Genomic DNA, 16,212 nt, shown 5'->3' with positions numbered 1-16,212 from the left:
TCCGTCCAAGGTAATAGCAACAACATGCGAGCCGTCGCTCTGCGGTTGGCCTCTGTTGCATTTCCTTTTTTGAAAAGATTTATTTTCCTTTTAGGTTACAGTATTGGAGTGGCCCAGATAAATAAAATCCTTTCTGAGAAGACGGGTCCGGAGAAAACTCCCCGCTGTGGTGTCATGATGACAGAGAGCATCATGAGCTCCACCAAAATTGTCCTTTGGGGGCCGCAGGCAGCTGGTGGAAAGTAACTACTGTAAGTACATTTACTCAAGTACTAGTACTTATACAGTAAGTTACGTTTTATTTTATTTTAACTTTACTGTAGTATTTCCAAATTTCTATTCTTTTACTTCTACTCCACTACATCTCAGAGGCACATGTACTTTTACTTCTCTACAATTATTTTACAGCTTAGTTACTAGTTACTTTGTAGATTTTGATTATCCATACAAAACATACATGTAACCACTTAAGCCCTATACTGTATGTACTTCAACTATTTGAAAATAGACGATCTACAAGCTCACAACGGCTCGCATCGCGACGCGTTGTGAGCTTGTAGATCTGCTATTTTCAAAATATTTTTACACATTCTGAAAACTTGTGAAATGGGACATTCTGCACAATGAGTCAGTACTTAACTTTTGATACTTTAAGTACACTTTGATGCCAATACTTTTGTACGTTTACTTAAGTACATTTTGAATTCAGCACTTTTACTTGTAACAGAGTATTTCTATATTGCAGTATTGATACTTTTACTTAAAGGTAGGGTAAGTGATTTTCTTTGGTTAAAATAAGTGTTAAATAGCTCTATATTCTGATAGTACTCATTGCTATAGAGTGTTTGTTCAGTAAAAGGAGTCTCCTTGTCTCTCCAGCTCTTTATTAAACAGAAAATGCATTTTGGTTTCAGTTTCAGTTTCATTTCCAATTTTATCCAATCAGGATAGAGAACTCAATCAGGATATAGATTAAACAAGTGAAATTGGAAGTGATGACACCAAGAAATGAGCAGGCAAAATTGGAACTGGAACACTATAAAAATGAAGCTTAAAAATGGGTACTTTCTCCTGATTGGCTGAGATTTTGACACCTACCGGAAAATGTATTTTCTGTTTATTAAAGAGCTGGAGAGACGGGGAGACTTACTGAACAAACACTCTAGTCTATAGCAATGATTACTATCAGAATATAGTGCTTTAACCTTTTAACAAAATACTTCTTGTTTTAACCCAAAAATATCACTTACCCTACCCTAAGTAAAAATGTTTAGTACTTTTTCCACCACTGGTGTGTTCTGTGTTGACCTGGGTTCACAGAGTAAATTTTGAATACCAGATTTTTACTAGAGTATTTCTACTTTTGTGGTGTTAATGTGTGTACTTCTTCCATCATCACTGGAGAGAGGAGCAAAAGCACACAAACAAAAGGCCCAGCCAAGAAGTGAGATGGACGGGCTTTCGATGCTGGGACAAAATCAAGGTCACATTAGTAGCCTCACTAGAACTCAATTACAGATAATGGGTCTGTGCTTTGTGGTTTATTGTCACGTATCGGAACTGCATTCGGCTGGCGCAGTTTGTAACGGCTTTATCTCTTCAGCTTTTTGGAGGCTGAGAAGTCATGAGAGGCAGCGGGTCAGCCACAATCACTGAAGACAAACTGTAACTTTATACAGGCATCTTAAGCACTAGGACAACCTAAGCACTAGGACATGAAGGGTACAAACTGTTCCCTTCGTAATAATTCCCTTTTCGTTTTTATTCTTTTCATGGGTGTTTGCTTTATAATTATCTTTTATTAGTATTACTAATGCTGCTACAATGTCTGAGGAGTCGAACAAAATTTTACGCTTATGTACTTGTACACAAGATGTAAAAATCAAGACCACCTTGAACCTTGAATTTATGAGAAGTACAAATCTGGGAATGGAGGGTAAAACTGATCCCATCTACTATAGGGCATAGCAGTGGCGGCCATTTTCTGGTTCCACTTCAAAATACTCAATGCATTTTTCCCATTGACATTTCCAAAAATATTTACAGTATATCAATTCATTTAAGCCTAGAATCAAGCCATCCAGGGTCCTGGTGAATCATGACCATAAAACGTTTGATTCTGTGAAAAAAACGTTTTTGAAAACGGCAAAACAAAGGGTATTTATTAAATATAGCATATTATATAATTAAATATAAAATAAAATAAAATCACAGAAAAAAAAAAATGTATGGTCATGATTCACCAGGACCCTGGATGGCTTGATTCTAGGCTTAAATGAATTGATATATATATTTTTGGAAATGTCAATGGGAAAAATGCATTGAGTATTTTGAAGTGGAACCAGAAAATGGCCGCCACTGCTATGCCCTATATTCACTGTTTTTTTTAACTATTTAAAGAACCACTTCCCCCCAAATTATGCTTTTCTTTTGTTTGGATAATCTCTTTTTGGAGCGTACCTTTTACATCCTAAGTCTGGTCTTCAGACATGCACTCACTGAAAGCTGGCTTGACACAGGGCACGCAACTCAGACGAGGTGCAACATCACACACCAAACTCCAATCAGAGCCTCACTAAATGAATGCAGTAACGTTAAGTGAAACAAAACAAATGCCCTCCATAACCCAACATGTGCATCCAGGGAGTCACTGGCTTGTTGTTTTCTTCATGGCGCATTTGGTGTGCTGTGCATTCTCTTGGATTACCTAAATTCTGAAGGATCAAACTTATGCATAATTCATATAGGATATGGAATACTAAATGAGGGCAAAAATAGAGCAAAGAAAAAGGTACTGAAAAGCTCCTTCAGGAATGTCTTTTGGCGATAAAATGATTTTTACATTTATTGAATAGAGATGATTTTTCTGAAGATGTAGACCTGCTTTTAGAAAATCTATTTAGAAATTTTTCACTTGTGCCCCAAATAGCGACAACCGGTTTAAAGTAGTTAATAAACACACTGATTGCTTATTATCATGGCCCTGAGTGTTTGGTTTGATTCGATAGACCGCTGGTTCTAAAAGTGGGATTCGGGGACCCCAGGGGTCCTTGAGAGGGTTCCAGGGGGTCCAGAGCAAAATGAGGAACAGTTTAAACACTTAAATCCTGTTCTATATTTTTGGCAACTCAAAAATAGCCGATCTACAAGCTCTACAAGCTCACAACACCTTGCGACGTGTTGTGATCTTGTAGAGTGATACATTTTTTAAAACGTTGACAAATCTTCTCTTATGGTGGTCTCTCGGGCACAAAATCTGTCCAAGGGGGGGGGGGGGCACGACCCAAACACATATCAGTCCGGGGGTCCTTGACATTGAAAATGTTTCAGATGGATTAGACACCTGCCGAAAAGCCCCCACTGCCTGCAGTCTACTGATGTGCCATGCTCTTTGAGTCGGTGCCGTTCTCCTCCTCGGACAAAAGGATGGCTGGTGATCCAAGGTGATGCATCAGAGAGCTGCAGAGGCTTCACGCAGACACAGCCAGGCCCCGGGTGGGATTAGCCCGGAGTGGGACTTCAGGAGGGGTTGCTTGGTAACCGCAAGCCTCCTCCAAATGCTTGACGAAACATAAGGGACAGGGGCGGTGTTTTCGTCCATGAATAGTCAACACCGCTGCGACGTGCGACATTAACGTGCGCTGTGTTAAGACTATACACAACTGTGCACACCTGACGACCCTGTTAAGTGCCTGGAATGAGTGTGCACAATGTTTGTGTGCACAGCATGCAAGTATATGCACATTGTAGTTGACTAAAACTACCGGCGTGAACAGTTTTTTTGTATGATTTGTCAAGCACAAACAATGCAGAGCACCGAGGCCCATAGGGCAGGAGCCTATCTCCTGTTTCTTTAGCGTGAGGCAGCTTGATGTACAAGTACACCCCCTGAACATGACGCTAGTATGTCGCAGGGATTTACCCCAAACCGACGCTTGATGCTGAGTGCCAAGCAGGGAGGCACTGGGTCCCATTATTAGAGTCTTTGGTATGACCTGGCCGGGGATCGAACCCCGACCTCCCAGTCTCAGGGCAGACACTCTAACCACAAGCCCACTGAGCTGGTCCTAAGAAGCATGAGGAGGCAATAATGTTTATGAGACTGGGATGTCTACATTACTGTGAGTCAAATGCCTCAACAAAAGTGCTGTGTTTGTATTGAAATACATACTCTGAACTTAGTGTAGGTAGTGTGAGATTCTTTGGTTAAAAGGTTTTTTGGTTGAAACATTGAAGCTCTATATTCCAATAGTGATCATTGCTATAGAGTGTTTATTCAGTAACCGCGGTCTCCCCGTCTCTCTCTCTCCAGCTCTTTAATAAATACAAAATACATTTTGGAGAGATAATCCCACAATCCCTACAATAAGGCTGCACAAAAGATGCTCCGTTATATCCAGGAGGACCGGTCTATTAACGCATGGCTGGTGGCATCTTGGAACAGTGTTGATTTTGACAGCAAATTATGATTTGATAAAAATTACATTTAGTTTTAGTCACATTTTAGTCATCTGAAATGTTTTAGTTTTAGTCTAGTTTTAGTTGACTGTAAGTACCATCGGATTTTAGCCGACAAAATCTACAGTTGATTTAGTCTGCTAAACTGTATTTTGGCCGGCTGTGATGTTTTTGAAATGTCTGATTTATACTCAGTTATGTGCCGAAAATAGCAGATCTACAAGCTCACAACGTGTCGGCAGCGGGCCCACACGTATCCATCACTACATCTGAGATCCGGGAGATGCCGTCAAAAGGTGAAGACCTACACCACGTGGGCAATGGACCCTGCTGAACCACCTGTGTACTGGGTCGGCCACTTCAAATCATCCATGAATAAGTGGGGCTTGCCAGGCAAGATGTGAGTGTGGCGAGTCTGAGCAGACTGCCAAACATTTAATTACCACTTGGCTGAAGCTGGCATCTTCGACGTGGTACCATGCAGAGACATGGGCATGGCCACATGACACTGAGCTGGCCATCTAATGACAGTGGTGGGAAAAAGTACTCACATTTTTTACTTAAGTAAAAGTATCAATACCGCAATGTAGAAGTACTCTGTTACAAGTAAAAGTCCGGAATTAAACATTTACCTGAGTAAAAGTACAAAAGTATTGGCGTCAAAATATACTTAAGTACTAAAAGTAAAAGTATTCATTATGCACAATATCCCATTTCAGTTTCCAAATGTATAAAAATCATTTGAAAATAGCAGATCTACAAGCTCACTCACGCAAAGCGACGCGTTGTGAGCTTGTAGATCTGCTATTTTCAAATAGCCATGGCTGAAGTGGTTAAGTATTCAAATAATTGTAGAGGATTAAAAGTACAATATTTGCCTCTGAGATGTAGTGGAATAGAAGTAAAAGTACTGAAAATTGGAAATACTCCAGTAAAGTAAAAATACGTCATAATTGTACTGAAGTACAGTCGGCTACTTGAGTACATGTACTTAGTTACTATACACCACTGCTGAGCAGACTGCTAAACATATAATTACCACTTGGCAGAAGCTGGCATCTTCGACGTTGTACCAGGCCATCTGATGATACACGAAAGAAGATGGAGAGAGAACTCCACAAAGATAATGTAAAAACTTCAATTCTAGCGCTCCAGTTCCATTTATTGTGTCTGATTTGTTTCATTACTTCCAATTTCACTTGTTTGTCCTGTATCCAGTATGAGTCATCTCTCCTCTCTGAAAAATAACTGAAACCAAACTGAATTGATACAAAAATTACAAAAACAAAATAAAATTAAAACGAATGAAAGATACAAAACTATGAAACAGTCCAGCAGTGCAAAAACATAGCGGTGAGTTTAGGCCTATTTTTCATTTATTCTGTATTATTTAGTTCAGGGGTCTTCAACAGGGGGTCCGTGACCCCTAGGGGGTCCTCAGAGTTACTACAGGGGGGCCGCCAAATCTTTTTTTTTTACATTAACCACTTGAACCCTTGCATCCCTATTCTGAAGAGAACTTAACCAAAAAATAGCAGATCTACAAGCTTGTAGATCGGCTATTTTCGGCAAAGAGGTTTGGTGTAGAGCGAAAAAAGAGCAGACCAAGTAAAAAAAAAGAATTTAACCTGAAACACAATTGTATACAATATACTGTAGAGGGGGTCCCTGCTTCATCTCTCTCTCAGCTAGGGCGTCCTTGGCCTGAAAACGTTGAAGACCCCTGATTTAGTTTATCATTTATTTATTTATTTCAAGAAAAATCTAAATGAATGAAAATGCAAACATTTTTCAAAAGAGTTTCAGAAAAACGAAAAAGACGAAATGTTCAGAAATATTCTAACATTTTCAAAAGCTGTTGTGAGCTTGTAGATTTGCCATTTCCAAAACTATGCAAATGGGACTTAAGTGATTAATTCATAATGGGGTTTTTTTGTGTCCCGGGGAGAGACACCAAATTTCTCCTTTGGTTCTCGTGCTGAAAAAGGTTTGGGAACCCCTGATGTAGAAGTTCCCAGGCTAGTAGTAGCCTAGTGTACCAATGGGTTTTTTTGGCTGGAGCTTACTGCCTTGCTTCGGCTCTTGTCAGGGCTGTTTTTCCTATTCTGGGATGTCCCAGTGTGACCCGAGGCGAGTGCCCATGCCAAAGCTCTGAGCAGCGGCTAATGAAAGTAAGGTTCCAGCAGTTTATTTCAGCAACAAAATTCCCTGGCAAAAGATTCTAGGAGTTAGGCCACCAGCGTTTCATTAATTGTCAGTGTGAATGTGGAGAATTTGAAAGCTATATAGCAGTCGTTGTGGGATCTGAGGTTTTGAAAACGAGAGGGTTTTAGAAATGAGGGAGTGGGGTGTGCACGTCCAGGAGGTCGTTGTGGGTTTTCTAGGAAAGGTGGCTGGCTTGGAGCCTCGTCGAAGGATCAATCTCAATTCACTTAATGTGCTGAGATATAGTGGAGTTATAAAGTATTTTTAAAAAAAAAGAAAAGTAAAGTAAAAGTACCTCAAACTTGTACGGTACTTGAGTACATATAATTAGTGTAATTACAAAAACCTGATGATTTGAAGTGTCCGACCCTGTATTTTTTATGAATATTTTGATTGCCCACTAAGCCATTCATCCATTCACTGTTAATGTGAACAGGAACCTTGCAGGCTATACTATATTGTGTCTGCTAATCTGGTTTCTAACTTTTGTTTGTTCTTGCTCCAAAAACAGAAGCAGACCTGAATGAGTGTAACATGTGTGACCTCGAGGTTCTCAAAGTGGGGGTTCTCAGGAAGAGTTTAAACATTTACTAAATGTTTGTCTATCCACAAGCTCACGACGTGTCGAATTGTGAGCTTATAGATCGGCTATTTAAAAAAATGTAAACAATCTTGACAAGTCTTCTCTTATGGGGGTCCCTGGCACAGAATATTTTCAGATGGGGGTCCGTGGCCTAATACAGTACATATCAATTTGGCGTGGTGTGGTTGAGTGGTTCTCAAATGATGATGTTCTTGGATGATGTGTAAACGCATATCTCGGGTGATAAGAGGATCTCCATGTCTCTGACATTTTTCGCAATGCGACGTGTTGTGAGCGTGTAGATTGGCTATTTTCACTACTTCTTAAAAATGCGTGTTCTAATTTATGGAATTTCTTTCTTTTTTTACGTTCTACGAAATAATAATAATTAAAATCAAAGTGTAGGAAACAAGATATAAAGGGGTATTCACTCACGACCAATACAAATTGGTCCGTGACCCACTGTTTGGGAAACAGTGGTTTGGAGAATTTAGACTTCTCTGCAGGACCTCTTGAACCACCGCCCTGAGGCTCAGCTCACACTGGCCTTATAAGAAAGGTCAAACGCTTCCAGGAAACTAGAAAGTAAGATTGATCACAGAGGGAACTGAACTGGTTGTTTGTCACTGAAAATATTTACTCAAGTCAAGCTTCTCAACCACTTAAACCAGGCTACTTCAACAGGGGGTCCGGGACCGCAAGGCGGGGTCCTCAGAGTTACTACAGGGTGGGCCGCCAAATCTTTGTGTGATAGGATTTCTTTTTTCTTTTTACATTAACCCTGTTGAACCCTAGCATTCCTATTCAGAGGAGAACTTTAGCCGGAAATAGCTGATCTACGCCTCGTGCTGGGAGGCGTTGTGAGCTTGTAGATCAGCGATTTTCGGCAAAGAGGTTTGGTATAGGGGGGAAAAAAGAGCAGACCAAGTACAAGTATTAAGTGGTTAACTGTCTGAAAATACACATTAACATGAATCCAACACAACGGTTACACAATGATAGTGCTGTCCAACAAGTCTATGAACACAATTTTATACAATATGTAGTGTGGGGTCCCTGCTTCATCTGTCTCTCAGCTAGGGGGTCCTTGGCCTGAAATACGTTGAAGACCCCCGACTGAAACCCTATAGCCCCCCAGTGGTCTATACTAGGCCCCCTCCTATTCCCCCTGTACACCCCTAATATCTTTGCCGAAAATAGCCAATCGACGCGTCATGTTGTGAGATGTTGTGATCTTGTAGATCGGCTATATTTCTGTCTACTCACTCTGTGTCTCAGAGGAGGGCTGTGGACAGTTTAGAAACCTGCCTACCTATGACATCATCAGTGGTAATATCAAACAAGATTTCAACCTTTTTATTATTATTGCAAGAACAATGGCTTCTATTTCAGCGTGATAACTTTCCAGGAAGAGCAAGTCTGTAGTTTCCATTATCATGGAATCCCCACTGATGAGGTCATTGGTAGGCAGCTTTCTGAACTGACCATATAGCCCAACTCTCAAACACAGAGTAGTCTAATGAGCATTAGTAAGGACCAATTATATTAATATTGATTGATTGATTGATTGACTGACTGACTGACTGACTGACTGACTGACTGACTGACTGACTGACTGACTGACTGAGGTCCTTTAAAGGAGGGTTCACCCAAAAAATGGCTTATTTTCTATCAATTGCACACCCTATGAAGCCTTGAATCCATGGATTATTTTTTGTTTTTGTCGCATTCTTAAGCTAATAATTTGATTCCCGTCTCCTACCGGCTAATGTATCCGGTAGGAGACACAAAGTAGATTATTTGTGTCTCCTACCGGAAATACACACGGTCATCAAATTATTGTCTTAGGAATGCCACAAAAACAAAAATAAATCCATGAAATCAAGGCTTCATGGGGTGTGTAATTGATAGAAAATAAGTCATTTTTTGGGTGAACTCCTCCTTTAAGGGGATTTATGGGGGGGGTCATAAGCTGAGGCTAAAGCCATGCTGACCTTAGGAAAGGTCAAATTATGCATCTAGGAAACAGAAAGGAAGGTTGCTTGTTTGTCGCTGAATATTATTTACTCAAGACAAGCTTATTAGGTGATTTGTGGCCCTGAACCATGCTCAAGTCAGGCTGACGTTAGTGGGATAATGATACCAGGAAAACAAGACAAAAGCCAGAGAAAACGACACTCACCACCACCACAGAGAGGTTCTCTGGTGAACAAGCAGCACATGGAGACATTTCTGCTTTATGCAAGGTCATAAACACAATGACAGACAGCGGTGTCCAACTTCACATCGCAGCATCCACTGGGACCTGCATGGTGAAACAATCACAAACCATGAAGTCTAATTTACAGGCTTCTCCAGTGTTTACTAAACATGGGGTCGGGGCCCGTTTTGGGCCACGGACCCGGTTTTATGGGCCACGAGATATCCTGTAACGTAACTGTTGTTTTTTACTATTTTTTTCCGTTTATTTATTTTTACAGTTTTCAGAAATAAAACAAATATCAGAAAAGTATCAGGAAAAAGAAAAAAAGAAAAAAAAAAGGAAAATGTTTTTAAAATGTTTTACAATAGCAGATCTACAAGCTCATGTGTCACAATGCGATCTCTTGTGAGCTTGTAAATTCGCTAATTGCACTTTTTTAATAGGGCTTGTTTGGGAAGCCCAGGGCCAGGAGTCGCTTGCCGATAAGAACTTAACTACAAGCTCACATGCTGTGAGCTTGTAGATCAGTTATTTTCAGCAAGGGACACCGTCTAAGACAGAGTATAAATTAGACTTGAGGTTGGTGATGTTCAGACAAGGAAATGGCTTGCTTGTGGTGACAAAACAAAATGGAACCTTCAACAATTGAAACTGGGGGTAGCCTACCAACAAGGCACATGTATTTTTATAGCACATTTCAACAACAAGGCAGATCAAAGAGCTTCATCCACATTAACCCTGAAATCCCTTATGAGGCCATGTCATTCATTATAGGTGAAAACTTTTACAGATTTTTGGCTTAATTAATGAATAGCCAGATGTATGTGGATGTAGAGTGTGCATTAAACATTTTACTTGAGGCATCAAAATATTGGCCTACTTACAGTCTCAAACATAAAAGTAGGCTACTCATTAAGCAGAATGACCCATTTCACAATCATATTACCTGGGTTGTATACTTAGTAATGTAATGCATTGATGTACATTAATGTTTTCAAAGCTCTCTGCTCTTTCAAGGAGGCAGCAAGTGTTACTGATCATTATTACATTTAATAGGCTAGACTATGGCACAACCTGGCTTCTTTAGTAACTCATTTTCAGATACTTTTATTGACCACTTTGAACCCCAGCATTCATATGGGGATCATTAGCCAAAAATAGCCAATCTACATGCTCACAACACTTCAGGTTGTGATGCGTTGTGACTCACAACGCACCGTCCCTAACCTTAACCTGTGAGCTTGTAGATCGGCTATTTTGTGGCGAAGAGACTTTAAAGACATGACAGAAGATGACACGTTAAATGAAGCGCGCCTTTGACGTTTGCTGCGCACTTCGTGCGTAATGACGCACATGGCCTGTGACTGACCCCATGTATAACCAATCAATCAATCAATATATATACACAATATTCTCTACATAAATATTGACTGATAATAAACGTGTGGTCTTACATTTCTATATGTATACAAAGCCCTATAACCGACGTAAACATAAAAGTGAATCCATTAAAAATGTTAACTTGCCTTGTTCCATTGAGCAGTTCATTTAGTGACAATGGCACCGGCTGCACCGCATAATGATGATGACACTGAGGCCAGCCAATTGGATCACCCTCGCACTGAGCACTGGCTTTGTTAACACGGCTATACACGGCTATAATCAATCAAATATTTTAATACGGTTGTCATAATTTAATAATGTTGTCATCATTAACCCACATATATAAATATCAACCAACGCTGTTGTTTGGACTCCGAATACACCACTGGTAGGCAGTGGTGGGAAAAGTACTCAATTTTTTTTTAAACTTAAATAAAAGTATCAACTGTAATGTATAGAAATACTCTGTTACAAGTAAAAGTTCGGAATTAAAAATGTACTTGAGTAAAAGTACAAACGTATTGGTATCAAAATGTACTTACCAAAAGTAGAAAGTAGCCTATACTCATTAACCTGAGTGTCCAATGGATCCACAAGTTTTCAAACGTTTAAAATGTATAAAAATATTTCGAAAATAGCAGATCTACAAGTTTGTAGATCTGCTATTTTCAAATGGCCAAAATGTATATAGGGCTGAAGTGGTTTAATGTATGTTTCGTAATAATAATCCAAATCTACAAAGTAACTAAAGTTTTCATATAGTGGAGTAAAAGTGTAACATTTGCCTCTCAGATGTAGTGGAGTAGAAGTAAAAGTATTGAAAATTGGAAATACTCCAGTAAAGTTAAAAAAAATACCTCAAAAGTGTACTTGAGTAAATGTAGCCTACTTAGTTACTTTACACCACTGCTGGTAGGCTATATTTATAAGAAGGGAATGAAACCAGTCGCATTTACATGTTAGAAAAGATGATACACGCACACACCACACGCACGCAGAGAAGTCCGAGCAGCGCAGTGAGTGACCTGAGCTGACCGGAGTGTTTTGGACATCAGTGTGATCCGTTTGTCATCTGTGTGTAAGCGTGGAGCGCCGTCTAGTGACTTCACATGGTCATAGGTTCACTTCCCACAAAGTTTAGTTGAACTGAGTCAGTCAGCAGCTGTAGGCTACTCAGTGGTGGAAAGTAACTAAGTACGTTTACTTAAGTACTGTATTTAAGTACAATTTTGAGGTATTTGTACTTTAGTTGAGTATTTCCAATTTCCAATTGGGGGCGGCCATAGCTGAGTGGTTAGTGAGCCCTCCTACGGAGCCAGAGGTCCTGGTTGCCACAGGTACGATTCTAGGCCACGCCAGCATATGAGTCGATGAAATGAAATTTGTCCCTGCAAGACTCTTAACCCCTAATTGCTCACAGGCCCTCATTGGAAACAAGCCCACAAGGACTTTCATGAACGTCCTGTTAAAAGGAATTATCCTTATCCTATCCTATCCAATACTTTTACCTCTACTCCACTACATCTCGGATCCAAATATTGTACTTTTACTCCACTACATTTATTTGAAAACTTTAGTTACTAGTTACTTTTTAGATTTTGATTATTATTACAAAACATACATTACCCACTTCAGCCTTATATACATTTCGGCCATTTGAAAATAGTGTCTACAAGCTCACAATGGGTCGTGATGCAACACATTGTGGGCTTGTAGATCTGCTATTTTCAACAACAAAAAATGATACATTTGAAAACTTCTGAAATGGCTCATTCTGCACAATGAGTACTTTTACTTTTGGTACTTTAAGTACATTTTGATACCAGTACATGTTTTATTCCGGACTTTTACTTGTAACAGATTATTTCTACATTGCAGTATTGATACTTTTACTTAAGTAAAACATGTGAGTACTTTTTCCACCACTGAGGCTACTAGGATATCAATAGGGATTGTTGTAGGTGTATTCCATTCCAACACAACTCTGTCCAACTAACTAACATGCCCCAAAGTGTTTAAATAGCCTTCAATTAATATGTAATTATGCTACGCTATAGCGTATTCAATCATCCAATAGCAGCAGTCGTGGACCATATAACTGTATGTCTACTTGTCCTGTTTTGTACTTATGTCTGTTTTTGTATGGATATATCCCCCCTTTTAGCAGCCTGCTCAAGGACTATACAGATGAAATTTAGCGTTTGGCTTACTCTGAGTCTGGCTCACTTACGTTGATGTGAAAACTGACATGCTGATTAATGTGGACTGTCCCTGATGAATAAATAAATTAATATATTAATAAAAGTAAAAACGTAAATCTTTTGACAACATTGAGTAAGTTTATGAATATAAACTATGGTTAAACAGTTTGCCAAAAATCTTATAAAATTGTATTTGTATTTGAATTGAAATCTCTCTCTCTCTCTCTCTCTCTCTCTCTCTCTCTCTCTCTCTTTTTTTTTTTCTCTCTCTCTCTCTCTCTTTTTCTCTCTCTCTCTCTCTCTTTTTCTCTCTCTCTCTCTCTCTCTCTCTCCAGTAGAGAGTTGACGGGAGGTAAATCCCCACCATGTGAGTGGGCGGGGCGGTGCGGTGCTCCGGAACAGGCGTGTATCTGTACCTCCTCCCCTCCTCCTCCTCCTCCTCCTCTGATTCATATAAAAAGAGCACCTCTCGGCGTCACGAGAGTTTTTCTCCAATGGGTAAAAGAAAGGAGGCGACGGATCCACTTGTCTCCTATCATAAGCAACGCTCTCTCCCTCTCTCCCAGCCGGCAGGCGGGCAGCAGCCAGGCAGCAGGTGTATACGCACGGGATACGAACCGGGGTCTCCCACTTTGAAAGCCTACATCTTCTTAACCGCAAGACTAAAGGGATTTTTTCTTTAAAGTGGAGGATATATCAGATTTTTTAACTCATCAGACTGTGCGAGCCACTCTGCTACATAGCCAGGCAGTGAGGCATCATTCATCCCGTTCGTTCCCATCATCCAGTGAAGTGAAGTGATGCACGACTCCGGCGGCGTCCTGATCCAGGCGGCCCTGTGCCTGATGCTCCTGCCCCGGTTCCTCCTGGCGGCCACCATGCTGTGGCTCCTGGACTTCCTGTGCATCCGGAGGAAGATGCTGCTGAGGATGAGCGAGGGTGGTGGCGGTCAGGGTGACGGCGGTCAGGCGGCGGGGGGCGGCGGCAGCAGCAGCAGCCGTCCGGAGCCGGACGACCCTCCGGTGTGCGTGTCGGACTCCAACAGGATGTTCACACTGGAGTCGCTCCGCGCCGTGTGGTACGGCCAGAAGCTGGACCTGTTCAAGGCGGCGCGGCTCGGCGGCGCGGCGCCCAACACCGAGGTGGTGCTGGTGCACGACCCGCGGAGACGGGTCCGGATCCTGGACTGCATCAAGGGGAGGAGACCCTTGATCCTCAACTTCGGCAGCTCCTCCTGACCGCCGTTCATGACGCGCCTCCAGGCGTTCCGGCGCGTCGCGGGCCAGTACGCGGACATCGCGGACTCCCTGCTGGTGTACATCGAGGAGGCGCACCCGTCGGACGGGTGGGTGAGCTCGGACGCGCCGCACCAGATCCCGCGGCACCGCTGCCTGGAGGACCGGCTGAGCGCCGCGCGGCTGATGCTGTCCGAGGTTCCCGGGAGCAGGGTGGTGGTGGACGCCATGGACAACCCGTCCAACGCCGCGTACGGAGCCTACTTCGAGCGGCTGTACGTGTTGCGGGACGAGACGGTGGTCTACCAGGGGGGTCGCGGGCCCGAGGGCTACCGGATCTCCGAGCTCAGAGACTGGCTGGAGCGATACAGGAACGATCTGAGCGGCTCGCAGACGGCCGTTCTCCATGTCTAGATAGAGCTAGGATTTTAGGAATGTTTTTTTTTTAAAGCAGTGGTTTTCAACCTTTTTCATGCCAAGGACCCCTAAATTGATAAACATTTGGCTGCGGACCCCCATCTGAAGATTTGAGTTAAAAAATGTTGCTTTTTATATATATATATATATATATATATATATATATATATATATATATATATATATATATATATATATAATAATATATATATATATATATATATATATATATATAATATATATATATATATATATATATATATATATATATATATATATATATATATATATATATATATATGCACGCATTTTCAAGATTTTTCAAAAATAGCAGATCTACAAGCTCGCTATGAGCTTGTATATCTGCTATTCTTGAATAGCCAAAGCCAAGTGGTTAAAATGATTGTGACGCGATGTTAACTCATTTCGCAGGGGAGCCCCTGCCTGGTAACCCCCCAAGGACCACTGGTGGTCCTCGGACCACTGGTTGAGAACCACTGTTTTAAAAAAAATATTCCTAAAATCCTTGATCTATTTTTTTTAGAATAAAAACCCAGATCGATATTCTTTTTTTTTTTAGCTGCCTGCAGCATGGCCCGTTTCATGCTTCAGTGGCAAAAAAAACTGTTCCAGATGCTGCTATATGAACTAAGTGTCAAGACGACACCTTTTTATTTTATTGTATTTTATATTCATTAATATGTCAAAATGTATAAATACCAGTCATTTTTAAAGGCTGTCATCATGTGCTCGTGTGCCATTACTCTCTGATGATGATGATGATGATGATGATGATGATGATGATGATGATGGGCTTATTATTATAGAGTCATTTCAAACTGTGCAGAATTTCACTTCTATATCGGTTATATTTAATTTGTGATCACTTTATTTTTATACTGTGTGTGTGTGTGTGTGTGTGTGTGTGTGTGTGTGTGTGTGTGTGTGTGTGTGTGTGTGTGTGTGTGTGTGTGTGTGTGTGTACTGTGTGCGTGCGTGCGTGCGTGTGTGCAGGTTAACAAACGTCTTTAACTCCAGTGAGTGTGAAGTTCGGTTTTTAAAAGGTTGCAGCCAGAGAACCGATACTGATGTAATTATACTGGAGCATGGATGATGTTAAACTGGGGGGATGGATTCTCCTTCACGATCAACCGCCAAACGCCCTCTGTAGCCTACTACTTATATAAAGATGTATATTTCATTGAACAAATGTTTTTTTTGTTTTGTTTGTTTGTTTGTTTTTTAATAAATGTCAAACATTGTTGAATTAATCTCGACTCCTCCAGAGATGGTATAAATACTCCTGAACTCCCCCCAGCGATGGAAGAAGAAGGCTACTCACATCTTTTTTACTTAAAAGGTATGGTCTGTAAGTGATATTTTTTGTTTAAAACAAAAAGTTATTTGTTAAAAGGTTAAAGCACTATATTCTGATAGTAATCATTGCTAGAGTGTTTGTTCAGTTACAGGGGTCTCCCCGTCTCTCTAGCTCTTTAATAAACAGAAAATACATTTTCAGGACAAAAT

The 16,212-nt window shown here is 40.9% G+C and overlaps 1 protein-coding gene across 1 annotated transcript; it reads left to right on the top strand.

The window, feature by feature from the left end:
• The first annotated feature begins 13,537 nt into the window (after positions 1 to 13,537).
• Positions 13,538 to 15,950, top strand: LOC308103717 (thyroxine 5-deiodinase-like). Its single transcript, XM_080453846.1, has 2 exons — positions 13,538 to 14,809; positions 15,029 to 15,950. The coding sequence occupies exon 1, from the start codon at positions 13,834 to 13,836 to the stop codon at positions 14,680 to 14,682; it is 849 nt and encodes a 282-aa protein (XP_080309972.1). The 5' UTR covers positions 13,538 to 13,833; the 3' UTR covers positions 14,683 to 14,809; positions 15,029 to 15,950.
• The last annotated feature ends 262 nt before the right edge of the window (positions 15,951 to 16,212 follow it).

This window comes from Gymnoscopelus braueri (assembly GCF_963280865.1).
Source record: "Gymnoscopelus braueri genome assembly, chromosome: 16".
Taxonomy (NCBI): Eukaryota; Metazoa; Chordata; class Actinopteri; order Myctophiformes; family Myctophidae; genus Gymnoscopelus; species Gymnoscopelus braueri.
This window is presented reverse-complemented; position numbering and strand designations above follow the sequence as displayed.